Genomic DNA, 15,047 nt, shown 5'->3' with positions numbered 1-15,047 from the left:
GTTAGGAATTTCTCGAAAATGTCTGCCCCTGTGTGGGAAACGGTGAGAAGCAGTGTTGGAACAAAGTAGATTATTCGAGTACTGAACTTATGTACAATATTAGGGTACTTTACTTGAGTATTGTATGCTACTTTAAACTTGTTTTTCAGAACTTGAAGGTCAATATTGTTCTTTTTTACTTATATGACAACTTTACCGGGAGGCTGTTGCGCAGTGGGTTGTGCGTTGGTGTTCGGATCAGGGGGTCCCAGGTTCAAACCCCACTGCAGTCAGCATGTCGTTGTGTCCCTGAGACGCTTCACCCCAAAGTGCTCCTGTGGGGATTGCCCACTAAGTCACTTTCGATAAAAGCGTCTAACAAACTAATGAAATAATGTAATGTTATTTACTTTCGCAGGTTCATATCTAAAACATAAAAATAATGATCAACTAATGAATTTTACAGGAAGGAAAATACAGCAGGACATTTCCTTAGGAGTATTTCTACACCGTGGTATTACTACTTTTGCACTAATCTGTGTACTTCCTTCACCGCTCTGTCAGGACTCCAGTGACAGGGCAGGTGCCAGCTTCCCACATTACTCAGTGTGTGTCTACACTGTTACATAACACACACTCATATAAAGGAGGGAGAGGACAGAAAGGTAGCAGACATCTGGAGCTGAAGGTGTTCAGGATGGATAAAGGCAGCTGGAAACACTCCCTGCTGCTGGCTGTGGTGTTAGCCAGCACGTATGCAGACGGTAAGGATATTTGTTTTTGTTTAAACAAGTTTTATTGGGATGTAATGGCAATTTACGCACTAGATCAGGGGCGTCAAACTCAATTTCATCATGGGCCACATCAGCATTATGGTTGCACTCAAAGGGCCGGTTGTAACTTTAAGACTATATAAAAATACATATATAAATTAGGGCTGTCAAACGATTAAAATGTTTAATCAGATTAATCACAGCTTAAAAATTAATTAATCATGATTAATCACCATTTGAACTATGTCCAAAATATGCCATTTATTTATGTATATTGTTGTGGGAATGGAAAGATAAATGAAAGAAGGCGGATATATCCATTTAACATACAGTATGTATGTTTATTATAAAAAAATTCTGCACGTCAAAATGAAAGACAACCCACACACCTATCAATCATCAAACCGTGGGGTCTTAATTCATTACGTGTTGATTTCTATCAACGGGGAGTACTTCAGGAAAGTCGACAGAGGGGGCGGGGCTAGTGGAGTACTTCAGGAAAGTCGACAGAGGGGGGGGGGCGCTAGTGGAGTACTTCGTGACCACAGAGTGTGAACGTTGTGATCAGCTGTTTTAGCGCAGTTCTCCAGTGAAGGGGGGAGTCTCCCTCCGCAGCCGGTTGGCGTAGTTTTGGCACAGTTCCGTTGTACAGACCGACGTTAACAGCAGCCTGTCTGTGCACACGGAGACCGACTCTGTCGTCCGGTGATCTAACCGCCTTCTGGAAAAGCTTCACAAGTACGTCGGTACGCAAATGCGCTTTGTGACACAAGTGACGGTACGCATTTCAGATTACGCACATAACCTGCGTACCAGTTATGTGCACCCCTGTACCAGAGCCATAGTATTACTATTATATGGCTCTGCCCTCTACTACAGCAAGAGTATTCTCCGTCGGGACTTCCTGCAACAACACGACGCCGTTATCAAAGATGTTCTATTGAGAAGACGATCACTACGTGACAAAAGTTTTCAAAACCGTGGCTACTGAAATCAATCTTACTAACTGCTGTCTGTGCAATTTACTCCGCGCGAGTTGGCAGACTTTATTTTGCTTACTTTAACATCATTTTTCATGGTGGGGCTAAGCCATTTCTGGGTATGGGTGTAGCCTACCCCAGCCATACCCTGGCGCTGCTACTGGTGGCACGTATGGGGCGGGCCATTCTGCACATGCGTTAAATGCGTTAAATATTTTAACGCAATTAATTAAAAAAATTAATTACCGCCGTTAATGCGATAATTTTGACAGCACTAATATAAATATTTAATATATATAAAATAATGTATTATATTACATTATTGCCTCTTTATTGGATTATTATGGGATAGGGGAATAACTTCATAATTAACTCGGTCTGAAAGCAGAAGTCTAGGGTAAATAATTGCAAGTCTCTTCAGTGCGCATGTCACAAAATGTTTTAAAAAGAAAAGCCAAATTCTGGAGAAAAAAAGAAGTGACATTTTGAAAAAAGAAATAAAATTCTAAGAAAAAAGGCATATTTGAGATGCATTGTGGGACATGTAGTTTATAGGCAACGTGCTTCTGTAAATCGGCCTGTAACCATATAATAAACATAGTATATTCTTTGCAAGCTCCTGTGGGGCCGCATGAAGTGAAGTCACGGGCCGGATTTGGCCCCCGGGCCTTGAGTTTGACACCCCAAGATTGTTTGGATTATAAGCAGAAGTCATTTTCTAAAAAATAAGTACATAATACTCTGTGTGACCAGCAGGGAATTCCCTTACCTCTTGAAGGAGTTTTCTTTGGCAGTTGTATTCAGGTTGATATAATCACATATAGTCTTAGAAAACGATACAACACCGGTCTGAAAATCAGGCAAGCTTATCTCAATGACATTACTCACACAGGATGTTATGACTTAGTGAGAAGACCTCTTCAAAGAAAACAACACAATGTGTTTCATATTGGAAGGGTGGGGAATGGCTGTTTTTCTTTGCTGTTTTGTGATCTGTTATTTGTAATTTTTTTAAGAAGCTACTCAAAATATTTGGTGTGACCAACTGGATGGACTTTGACTCGGTTTTTAGCACGGAAAAATAAAAATGACCAGAAAAAAACAAATAAAGCAGAAGCTTCTTTTGCTACTCATTAAAACTACAGATTTCTCTGATTTTGAAATGTTTTGCATCGTGTATCTTCAAACCCCAACAACACATCTAACACGGGTCTGAGGTTTTTAGAAACGTGAATGGAGTCTAAATATCTAAAGGTAGTTTCTTTGCATCAGTAATGGTTCATTGTCTGATGATTTATGGACACTCTGCAGTCTTTATGAAGTGTCAATGAGGGCTCCGTTGCTTAGTTTCAATATTAACACTACGACTGTACCTAAGGTGTGTTTGTGTAGTTAGGGGATAGGAACAAAGGTTTCAGGATAAGGCTGGATAAGGCAGGATATTGTTCCAGTACTCAATTATGAAGCTTTTGTCTCATAATAAAGCTTTTGTCTCATAATAAGAACACTTCAACGAGTTGACTGCACGGGCTGGGGATAGATTGGTTAATCAGGGTATATGCAGGAATCCTGAAGTCAAATTTAATACCTTTTAAGACCTTTTTTAAGACCCTTTCCATACATTTTAAGACCTCATCGCAACTTCGAGTTCTAACCGGTTACATTGGCGACACACTTTATCTCACATTTACTATTGATTGTAAGATAGCACAACTAAACAGAGTGCAGACAGACTAGCCTCCTCTCCACATGAACTTCAACCTCTCTGTGAAGGTCAGGGTTAATGCAGCATGCTCCTTTGTTGCTTCTGTGCTCTTTCATTCCAGTACAACTCCTCAGAAACCATTAGAAACCAGTATTTGACCAATAAACAAAACAATTGACAAAACTTTGAAATATTAAATATTAAACTTCATGAGCTTCAGCGGGGTAATGCCATATAGGAGCTCCCTCACAAATACCCAGGGGTTAAATTGGGCTGGGGCTGTCCGGGGCCAAGCCCGGCACATAGGACGATGCTCTGACGTCATCCCCCTCACACATTTGTCATATGTTTACAAAAAACAATATATATGTTAAGACTTTTCTCGTTCTTAATATAGACTATATTTAGGGTAGATATGTGTTGACCTTACTTTAAAATAGCAGATCTCTGTGACCGGATATAGTTTGGCTTAGACCCCGGCCCCACGAGGGGCCTCATACAGAAAAATGCAAATGCAAAAAGTAGTACGTATGTAGTACATATGCCAGGCCTGTAAGTGGCGCTGCTGCCGCCACAAAATACACCAAAAGCAGCGAAGAAGACCCCGGAGCATGGTTGTCATGGTCGCCCTTCTGTTTATTCTCCGCGGTGGACGGCGTGTTCTCCTGCTGTATATCTCTCAGGTAGTCCACCAGCAGATAACCCCCCCCCAGAGCGGAGCAAGGCAACGGAACTTAAAATAAGAAGCAGCATTTTATGGCACGCTATGCATGGGGCCGCCTTGAGGGGGTTTCCCGACATGTTGTTTCAGTAAATTAAAGGGTGTTTCATGTTGTCGTTGCTGTGGACCTTCTTAATACCTTGGAAAATGCCGTTTAATACTTTTTAATACTTTTTAATAGCCTTAATTTTCGCTAAATTGATTTATCAACTTTTAATACTTTTTAAGACCCGCGGACACCCTGTTAATGGACCGCATTTCAATAGTGCGTTTTCAGTCTATACGAACTCCTAGAAGGGCTTTTACACTTTCCTTCACACCGGGCAGGGGCTACCAGTATAACATCAACACATATTCAGACACCATTGGCCACTGGGAGCAACTTGGGGTTAAGTATCTTGTCCTAGGGTTAGGGTTAGGGTACATGTCGACTATAGGCTCTGATCGGACCCTCAACCTGATCGAATCCCAATTGTTAGACTGCAAACTACCTCACAGCCACCTTGTTGCCCCTTAATCAGCCCTGAGCCCCAACTGCCTCAGAGAGATGTGCGATTTTTAACCCAATATCAAAGGCATGTATGTGTTCCTGCTATGGACAGTATCAAAGGCATGTATGTGTTCCTGCTATGGACAGCATCAAAGGCATGTATGTGTTCCTGCTATGGACAGTATCAAAGGCATGTATGTGTTCCTGCTACAGTATGGACAGTATCAAAGGCATGTATGTGTTCCTGCTGTGGACAGTATCAAAGGCATGTATCAGGGTTTCCGTTAGCCGGTAATTACCGGTTTTTAGCTGGTAACATTTATAAAAAACCGGTAAATTCAAAACCTGACGGTCAAAATGTCTGGTAATAATTAGGGAGGCTCCGATCGATCGGCCGCCGGTCATTATCGGCCGATATTCACTCTTAATAGTTTGATCGGTGCTCTCTATAAAGGCCGATCAGGAGAGCTGGATCTGATCGATATGGACATAAACGCGAGTGAAGTGTAACCGGACGCGAGAGAGAGATCAGATCAGCTGCTGAGTCTGACCGAGACACGCAGCTCTGCATGAGCACCTGAAGCCCCGCCCTCTGTTTAGCGAGCTGCAGGAGCTGCATGAGGAACTGACGGGCTGTCAGGAGAGAGAGAGAGGGGAAAAGAGAGGATCCGTTTCTCCCGTGTTATTATTCAAAGTTGATGTACACTTCTGAATAATGTACGTTATCTACTACAAGTAGTTTGTTTGAATGTAATAATTATGTTGTTTGTTGTTTGTGGAATCATTTATTGAAAAATGAATCTGAATTTTTCGATCTGTTACGATTATAAACTGAAGCAATATAAAAATGAGCCCCGTGAACTGAGTTTTAAACTGAAGCATATCTGCTTATAGTCCGGTAATTACATGCTAACGGAAACTCTGCTACACAACTATTATTATTATTATTGAAATATGACCGGTAAGTTTCAAATTAGTCCGGTAAAATGAATTCTGCCCGGACATTTGACCGGCGAGAAAAAATCCTAGCGGAAACCCTGGCATGTATGTGTTCCTGCTGTGGACAGTATCAAAGGCATGTATGTGTTCCTGCGATGGACAGTATCAAAGGCATGTATGTGTTCCTGCTGTGGACAGTATCAAAGGCATGTATGTGTTCCTGCGATGGACAGTATCAAAGGCATGTATGTGTTCCTGCGATGGACAGTCTTGCACTAATGTACATTTCCCAAATATATTGAAGTGACTGTTATCTTGTATTGATTGTTGTGCTTTTATTTATGTCTTCCTTAGCTTCATTGTCCTGGCACATGGATGACTTCATCCAGGCGGTGAAGCAGGTGGAGGACGGGGTCCCGGGGTCGGGTCCTGTGGCCGTGTTGAAGCGCCTCCGCCATGCAGCCGGACTCAACGACGCCCTCATCCGATACTTCCTTCGTGCGGCAGACTCCGGCGGTGCTGAAATGGACGTGAGCCTCTTGTCTTTCATCACCAAGGCGGTGCACCACAGGGTGACGGAGGACAATCAAGAGGAAGGCGTGGTTCTGACGCCCGATGGCACCACCGTGGCATTAACACCGCTCCTCCTGGGCCTCGAGGCAGGCTTCCTGTCCACGACTAAGGACCGTGTTCGCGGACTGCTCAAACTCACCTTCACCAAAGACCTGGAGAGCCATCCTTTGAGCCGCCATCCTTTGAGCCGCCATCTTGGACCGGACGGCTGCTGGGACAACGTCTCCTCGCCTCAGATCTTCACCCTCCTGGACCAACCTGGAGTCCTCACCACCGCTCAGATCAACGGAGGCATGGACGGCTTCATTCTGGGGACGGAGGTTTGTTTATGTATTAACTCATTTTGTTAGGATTAAATTGCAATACACTCATTCTATACAGCAGAACACGTTTCTCAGACACTGTTGCCGCATTAAGTTTAAAGGGGACCTATCATGCAAAATGCGCTTGTTGATGTCTTTTATACATAAACATGTGTCCCCGGTGTGTCAGGGAACTCACAAAGTGTCAGAAAACAAAACCCTCTCTCCTTTCCTCTGTACCCAAATCTCTAAATTTTGCGTCTGATATGATGTAATATCGAACATTTGGGCTGTATCAGAAACAACGTGTTTTGGACGTAATATGGTCTTTGTTTACATTAGCAAGCATCGCTAACACTCAGAGCTAACCTGTACTGGAGAGAGCATGTGTGTAAAAAAGTAGGAAATAAAAAAAGAACTCACCTTGTGATAAACCCGAGAGAGGAAAAGAGTTTGAGCTCCATGCTGGTTCAGAAATAATCCTTGATGTGGTTTAGAACAGGATTGCGTTTCATCACGGCAGCATTTAGCTGAGTATCTGCCGGTAGAATTCAAGCTAAGGACCCAGAATCTAACAGGGCTGAAATAGAGGGATATGAGGGATTTCTAAAATGCATGATGTGTTTGGTATTTTGAGCAAAACACATCATAGACATGTTTTTTAATATATTTGTACATATCGGAGACCAATAATATATGCCTAAAAATAGCGTGATAGGAGTTCTTTAAGATTTTTATACATTTGAATGAAGGATGTTATACTTTTCTAGTCTAAAAGAACGCTCACATTTTTCTGTTGCTGCTCAAGATCGCGTTCCCTTCGACATCCGGACGACCTCTGAAGCTCAGCGGCATTCTGACGGAGTATTACTGCCGCAGCCTGGAGGTCGGAGGGATGGACGTCGCCCCCCGACTCATTAGCCGACGACGCAGGGACAATTTCAGAAAGCTGGGGGTCCCGTCGATAACGGCCCGACAGGTGGTGAAATCTGCGGAGAAGCAGCGGAGAGTGATGGGCCTCAAAAAGATGGACTCAAAGACAAAGAAGCAGCTGGTGACTCTGGTGAAGGAGGGAGTGAAGGAGTTCGTCCAGGAGTACTTGGGTGAGTGTGGGATGAAACATAACTTGTTTGAGAAGTGAGAATAATAAAGGCGGATTGTTATACGATTACTTAGAGGTCTCCTATCATGCAAAATGCACTTTTTGGTGTCTTTAATACATAAATATGTGATACAACCCTCTCTCTTTTCCTCCCACATCTCAGAAAACGGGGGTACAACTTAACTATATATTTGTATATATCTGAGACCCATAATTAAATGCCTAAATAGCATGATAGGAGACCTTTAAAGGTGGGGTAGGTAAGTTTGAGAAACCGGCTCGAGATCGCTAGAATTTGAAAATACACAACCGGAGAAAATCTTCCTCACAGAGCCCCTCCTCCAACACTTACGAACGCGCACATGACCAATGAGGGCACGAGATAACTTTGTGCCCCGATTGAAGGCTGACAGGCTAAAACGGGTTGGTTGTACTTTCTACAGTATTACGGCTTCTACAGATGACATTTTTTTATGGATTTGTTGTCAAAGCACTTCAGATATTCATTGCTATCGGGATGTTAAGAGCATTCCATGGAATATAACAAAAAGTGTATCTCGAGCCGGTTTCTGAAACTTACCTACCCCACCTTTAAAGCCTGGGAAGGCAGTTTGTTTTCATTGATAAACGGCCTTAAAGAGAGCCCCGGAAATTAAAGCAAATTTGTTCTGTGGCAAACAGTGGTATTACAACTTCCTATTGAGCAATCTGCATTGACTGAGCTCAACATTATGACTTTCTCTAAAAATGCTGACTTTTTTCTGAAAATCTAAAAATTCTGACTTTTTCAAAACATTTCAAAATTCTCACTATTTCTCAAAATCTCAAAATTCTGACTTTTTTCTCAACATTTTTAATAATCCCTGGTCCCCGGCTTGAGCTTGAACCTCAGGATCCATGTATCTGTGATCCTCTCCAGAAAGGAAGTAGCATCACATACAGAGCATCTAGTTCCTGAGCAGTGTCCTTCACATGCTGATATCCCAGAGAGGGAGTCACACAGTCACAAGATGGAGGAATCGAAAGCAGTATTCAATGTTTACTTCAGATTAGCTCCACGTCAGAAATGAGCATGCTTGATGTCTCTCTCCATAGAGGCTGAGTCATCATGTTAATCACATAGCTATCACCTGCCTCACACAGTCCTGATGCTCTTCTGGGTCATCTCACATCCTGTCATGTTCACAGCTACAGTTGATACCTTTGTTAGCATGCTACTCTCATGTTGGAGGAGGACATTCAGGATTGTCCCAACAGACTAACCAGCGGTACTTCATGTCTTTCAGAGTGCCCGCCCATCATCCCTCGCTGCATGTGGGGTGCAAAGCCTTACAAAGGGACTCCCACCAACCTCACCCTGCCTCTCCCCTTCCTCTACATCCACCACACCTCCACTCCCAGGGACCCCTGCCTCACCTTGCAGCAGTGCTCAGAGGACATGAGGGCCATGCAGCGCTTCCACCAGGACGACCGGGGCTGGGACGACATCGGATACAGGTACCGGGAGGGAGGGGTCTCAGGTTGAATGTGGTGGAGGAAGTACCTTTACTCAAGTATTGTTGTTCAGTTTCATTTGGAGGTGCTTTACATGTATATGTTGAAACACCTATCAACTAAAACAAATGATAAATAGGTACTTTTGGTTATCTGTCGCCACTTTCTTTTCTTTTTTCAGACTCTAAATACGGGTTAGGGTTAGGGAACAAATAGTACATGTTTGTGAAAATGGCGACATGATAACACACATCTGTATTTGTGGAAAAAGTTGGACAATTAAAAGTGGCGACAGATAACCCACAAGAACAGATAAATATGTCAATTAACATTTAAATGCAGTATTTAAGTCCAGTCTGCTCTGATTGGTCAGCTGGCCGCCTCTGTTGTGATTGATCAACTGCTTAGAGATGTCCCGCCCCTTAGCCTATCACGTACAATGTGTTGGAACACTAGCCAATAGAAGCACGATTGTTACATAGTGATGTCACTGTGTTCCCGAAGTAAACAAAGGAGTCAAATGGAGGCGTTTCAGACCCCATTTGCACGGGAGCACAAACGCTAACGAACCGAATTGGATATCAAACACGCATTCGGCACAACATACACCAAAAGCAGCGAAGAAGACCCCAGAGGATGGTTGCCATGGTTGCCCTTCTGTTTATGCCCCGCGGTGGATTTAGCAACATGTAATTCATGTAGTTCTCCATGTCCAATTGTTGCTGATGGTTGTGGTCAAGCCCTTTTGACCCCCCCCCCCCCCCCGCTCAAATGACACCATGGCACCATGGAGGAATGTAACGGGAGTTGACAGGGGACTCTGCCCTCCTCACGAGTGCCTATTTTCGGACACTTTTTTTCACTTTTCCCCGGTTTTATTATTTGTTTGGCTATTTCACCCGGTTTCTACATTCCTCTCCTCTCCTCTCACTGATCGAATGGCAAACACGACCCACTGTCGGGGGGCCTAGTGCCGGTGCTCTGGCGGTCGGTTCCTCCGAACTGCGGGTTCGACTCTGATGGCCGGGAGGGTGTGCTGCGTTGCGGTGGGGGACTCCCCCCACTCTGCGTGTCTCTTCCTTCCCGGGCCGGCCGATATGAAGCGTGACCAAGACGCACCGTGCAGGGTCCCACGGGTCCCGCGGCGGGGTGGAGGTTCAGCTGGAACCTCCACCTCCGCCGCGGTGCACCCGGCAAACACGGTTGTTTCTCGAACCTTCCACTGTTTCTCGAACCTTCCACTAAAATACAAGATGTCGTATTTATATATATAAATAAATATATATCTATCAGTACAATTTTATTTTGTATTTGCGTGCATTTCCTGTTCGGAAAGTGGCGCTGCGGCTGTACTGATAGTAACAACAATACAAGGTGTCCGTATATAGATATATATATATAGATATATATATGTATATAATAAGTGTCACGATCCATCAAGATCCGATTTTATTTTGTATTTGCGTGCATTTCCTGTTTGGAAAGTGGCACTGTACTGATAGTGGTGATTTTATTTTGGAATTCTTAGCGTGCACTTCCTGTCCTGAGAGTGGAGGTGTCCTGAGAGTGGAGGTCTGCAGGCAGACCCCTCTCGAACGGACGGGCTATACACGAGAGAAAGCTAGCAGATACAACCCGTTTCGTTCCCGTGGAAACAGCACGTCAGGCAGGGGAGAGGAACATTAGGATGTTTGCCTTTGCAGACCATTTACATGCACTAAAACCTACACAGCGCTCCGGGAAAGAGAAACCCCCACCCAGCACCACAGGGCCTCTTTAAGGGAACCACAGAAGAGGTTCACCTCCAATGTTTTGATTTTAGACGCAGACAAATCCCGACACGTCGAAGATGTAGAAAGAAATCCTTATAACAGGCATTTTTACAAAAGTGAAGTGCTACTTTGCATATTTGGAATTAAGCACCTAACTTATAACTATCCGCAATAAACCGTATTAATGTTGTCTTACTTTACATTATTTAATTTCATACTCAGCTCTTTACATATCCCATATTCTATTGACATATATATATAGACTTTTTGCACTACTTTTCATTTTGTATTTTAGTATTTGATTATACATGTTGCATTGTTGGAGGAGCTCAGGTCAAAAGAATGTCATTGCCATTTCTACACGGTAGCTTTGTGCACATGACAATAAACCCGGTGTATCTTGTTCTAAAGTTTCGTGGCTGGCTCCGACGGGAACATCTACGAGGGCCGAGGCTGGCTGCAGCGAGGGGCCCACACTCTGGGTCACAACTCCGTCGGATTCGGCGTCTCCTTCATCGGAGATTACACCAGCAGGCTGCCCTCCCAGCATGCAATGGGGCTGGTGAGGGATCAGCTGGCGTCCTGCGCTGTGGGCGGAGGACGACTGGAGGCCAACTTCACCCTGCAGGGCCACAGGCAGGTAGTGAGCACTTCCTGTCCCGGAGACACTTTCTACAACGAGATCACCGGCTGGGAGCACTTCGGGGTGAGTAGGGGGGAGGAAGTACTTTAAGGTCCCCTATTATACTGTTTCTCATCAATATATCACAGGTCTCTGATATACACAGAACATGTCTCTGATTGGCTGAAAAACCAAACGGATCATTGCAGCATTACCCATAATCCCCTCTGTTTCAGCCCTGTTTCAAAAGTGCTGATTCTCTGGCCGTTACTTTAGACCAGGGGTGTCAAGCTCAATTTCATCACGGGCCACATCAGAATTATGGTCGCACTCAAAGGGCCGGTTGTAACTTTAAGACTATATAAAAATACATATATAAATATTGAATATCTATAAAATAAATAATGTATTACATTATTGCCTCTGCATTGGATTATTATCGGATAGGGTAATAACTTCATATTTAACTACGTCTGAAAGCAGAAATCTAGGGCAAATAATTGCACGTCTCTTCAGTGAGAATGTCACAAAGAAAGAAAAGCCACATTCTGGAAAAACTTAAAAAAAGAAGTGACATTTTGAAAAAAAAGTAATTTTTGAGAAAAAGGCTAATTAAAAAAAAAATTGTTGAGATGCATTGTGGGACATGTAGTTTATGAGCAACGTGCTTCTGTAAAGTGTATAATAAACATATTATATTCTTTGCAAGCTCTTGTAGGGCCACAGAAAATGAAGTCGCGGGCCGGTTTTGGCCCCCGGGCCTTGAGTTTGACACCCCTGCTTTAGATGGTTACACAAGACAACACATCGTTATGACATCACAAAGTGGCCAAAATCTGATCAGCTCGTTTTCAGACAGGTTTTTATAGAAATGGATCAAAAAGAGAGAAAATCTTTGTTCCTGAAACTTTCAGAGTCTCTTTCCACAGAGGGGACACATGTTGATGTAGAAGAGACACGAAGAAGAGGGGACACATGTTGATGTAGAAGAGACATGAAGAAGAGGGGACACATGTTGATGTAGAAGAGACGTGAAGAAGAGGGGACACATGTTGATGTAGAAGAGACATGAAGAAGAGGGGACACATGTTGATGTAGAAGAGACATGAAGAAGAGGGGACACATGTTGATGTAGAAGAGACATGAAGAAGAGGGGACACATGTTGATGTAGAAGAGACATGAAGAAGAGGGGACACATGTTGATGTAGAAGAGACATGAAGAAGAGGGGACACATGTTGATGTAGAAGAGACATGAAGAAGAGGGGACACATGTTGATGTAGAAGAGACATGAAGAAGAGGGGACACATGTTGATGTAGAAGAGACATGAAGAAGAGGGGACACATGTTGATGTAGAAGAGACATGAAGAAGAGGGGACACATGTTGATGTAGAAGAGACATGAAGAAGAGGGGACACATGTTGATGTAGAAGAGACATGAAGAAGAGGGGACACATGTTGATGTAGAAGAGACATGGAGAAGAGGGGACACATGTTGATGTAGAAGAGACATGGAGAAGAGGGGACACATGTTGATGTAGAAGAGACATGAAGAAGAGGGGACACATGTTGATGTAGAAGAGACATGAAGAAGAGGGGACACATGTTGATGTAGAAGAGACATGAAGAAGAGGGGACACATGTTGATGTAGAAGAGACATGAAGAAGAGGGGACACATGTTGATGTAGAAGAGACATGAAGAAGAGGGGACACATGTTGATGTAGAAGAGACATGAAGAAGAGGGGACACATGTTGATGTAGAAGAGACATGAAGAAGAGGGGACACATGTTGATGTAGAAGAGACATGAAGAAGAGGGGACACATGTTGATGTAGAAGAGACATGAAGAAGAGGGGACACATGTTGATGTAGAAGAGACATGAAGAAGAGGGGACACATGTTGATGTAGAAGAGACATGAAGAAGAGGGGACACATGTTGATGTAGAAGAGACATGAAGAAGAGGGGACACATGTTGATGTAGAAGAGACATGAAGAAGAGGGGACACATGTTGATGTAGAAGAGACATGAAGAAGAGGGGACACATGTTGATGTAGAAGAGACATGAAGAAGAGGGGACACATGTTGATGTAGAAGAGACATGAAGAAGAGGGGACACATGTTGATGTAGAAGAGACATGAAGAAGAGGGGACACATGTTGATGTAGAAGAGACATGAAGAAGAGGGGACACATGTTGATGTAGAAGAGACATGAAGAAGAGGGGACACATGTTGATGTAGAAGAGACATGAAGAAGAGGGGACACATGTTGATGTAGAAGAGACATGAAGAAGAGGGGACACATGTTGATGTAGAAGAGACATGAAGAAGAGGGGACACATGTTGATGTAGAAGAGACATGAGGAAGAGGGGACACATGTTGATGTAGAAGAGACATGAGGAAGAGGGGACACATGTTGATGTAGAAGAGACATGAGGAAGAGGGGACACATGTTGATGTAGAAGAGACATGAGAAGAGGGGACACATGTTGATGTAGAAGAGACATGAAGAAGAGGGGACACATGTTGATGTAGAAGAGACATGGAGAAGAGGGGACACATGTTGATGTAAGAGACATGGAGAAGTGGGGACACATGTTGATGTAAGAGACATGAAGAAGAGGGGACACATGTTGATGTAAGAGACATGGAGAAGTGGATTCTGCATAATAGGTGAACTTTAAGTCAAAATAAAAGCATTAGAAAAAACTGAAATGACCAAAAGATAAATAACTGAATGTCAGAATAATATTTATTAAAGTACTGGATTATAATAAGTGATGTTTTCATGCGTGTATTAAAATGTGTGGTGATATAACACAATAGGTGAGCTATCAGCTGATCTCTGTTAGGAAACAAATCTGTATCCACAACAAAAGCAGTGGCTCTTAATTACCCACAATGCTCTGATGCAAGACCTGGTGGCGTCCCTCGTGTCTCTAATCCTCCATGACAGGACCGACAGGGCGTGACTTATGATGGCTGTACAATCATAGATGAACAAATGTCCCTGTGTCGCTCATTCATCTCATATTTTATATCTTTCTTAATTTCAGGAGGTCAAGGAATGAAAACAATCTGCGTGGAAAGAGGAAGAGTCTTAATGAAATAAAACTCAACAAAATAAAAACGTGTCTTGTACTTATTTTCTGCTACTTCATTTTTCAACTGCTCTCAAGTCCTCGACAGCTTTTACTAGTTTGATTGCAGATTAGGATTAAACTTTTCTGATGATACTTATGTACTTTTTAGGAGTACAGTTTTGAATTAGGGACTTTTACTTGTACCGAAGTGCCTTTGTAGTTTAATCAAACAATGTTTTCTTAACTGAGAATATTAAAATACATTTGTACCTACACAGTAACATGTTCCTTAAGCTTTTATTTATTGTTTAACAAAATGATGGGTTAAAATAGTACAAAAGAAACTGTAAAAATTATTTCAAAAGTGTAATATTGTGAAGAAAATGCTTGTACAGTTAATAAATGTATAAGATATAATAACTAATTGGTATTATTAGTATAAATTAGTATTCATAAAAAACAACATACAGTTCCACCCGATGCCAGTAGAGGGCGCCATATGACCGT

At 43.0% G+C, this 15,047-nt stretch overlaps 1 protein-coding gene across 2 annotated transcripts; it reads left to right on the top strand.

Moving 5' to 3' along the window:
* The first annotated feature begins 667 nt into the window (after positions 1-667).
* Positions 668-14,587, top strand: pglyrp6 (peptidoglycan recognition protein 6). 2 transcript variants are annotated; one of them, XM_034089558.2, is made up of 6 exons: positions 668-743; positions 5,942-6,480; positions 7,271-7,565; positions 8,851-9,061; positions 11,242-11,536; positions 14,514-14,587. In XM_034089558.2, the coding sequence occupies exons 1-6, from the start codon at positions 677-679 to the stop codon at positions 14,526-14,528; spliced, it is 1,422 nt and encodes a 473-aa protein (XP_033945449.2). In that variant the 5' UTR covers positions 668-676; the 3' UTR covers positions 14,529-14,587. The 2 variants fall into 2 exon arrangements, with proteins under 2 accessions (XP_033945449.2, XP_033945450.2); XM_034089559.2 differs by lacking the exon at positions 668-743 and adding an exon at positions 3,658-4,120.
* The last annotated feature ends 460 nt before the right edge of the window (positions 14,588-15,047 follow it).

Source organism: Pseudochaenichthys georgianus, chromosome 8 (genome assembly GCF_902827115.2).
Source record: "Pseudochaenichthys georgianus chromosome 8, fPseGeo1.2, whole genome shotgun sequence".
Lineage (NCBI taxonomy): Eukaryota > Metazoa > Chordata > Actinopteri > Perciformes > Channichthyidae > Pseudochaenichthys > Pseudochaenichthys georgianus.
This window is presented reverse-complemented; position numbering and strand designations above follow the sequence as displayed.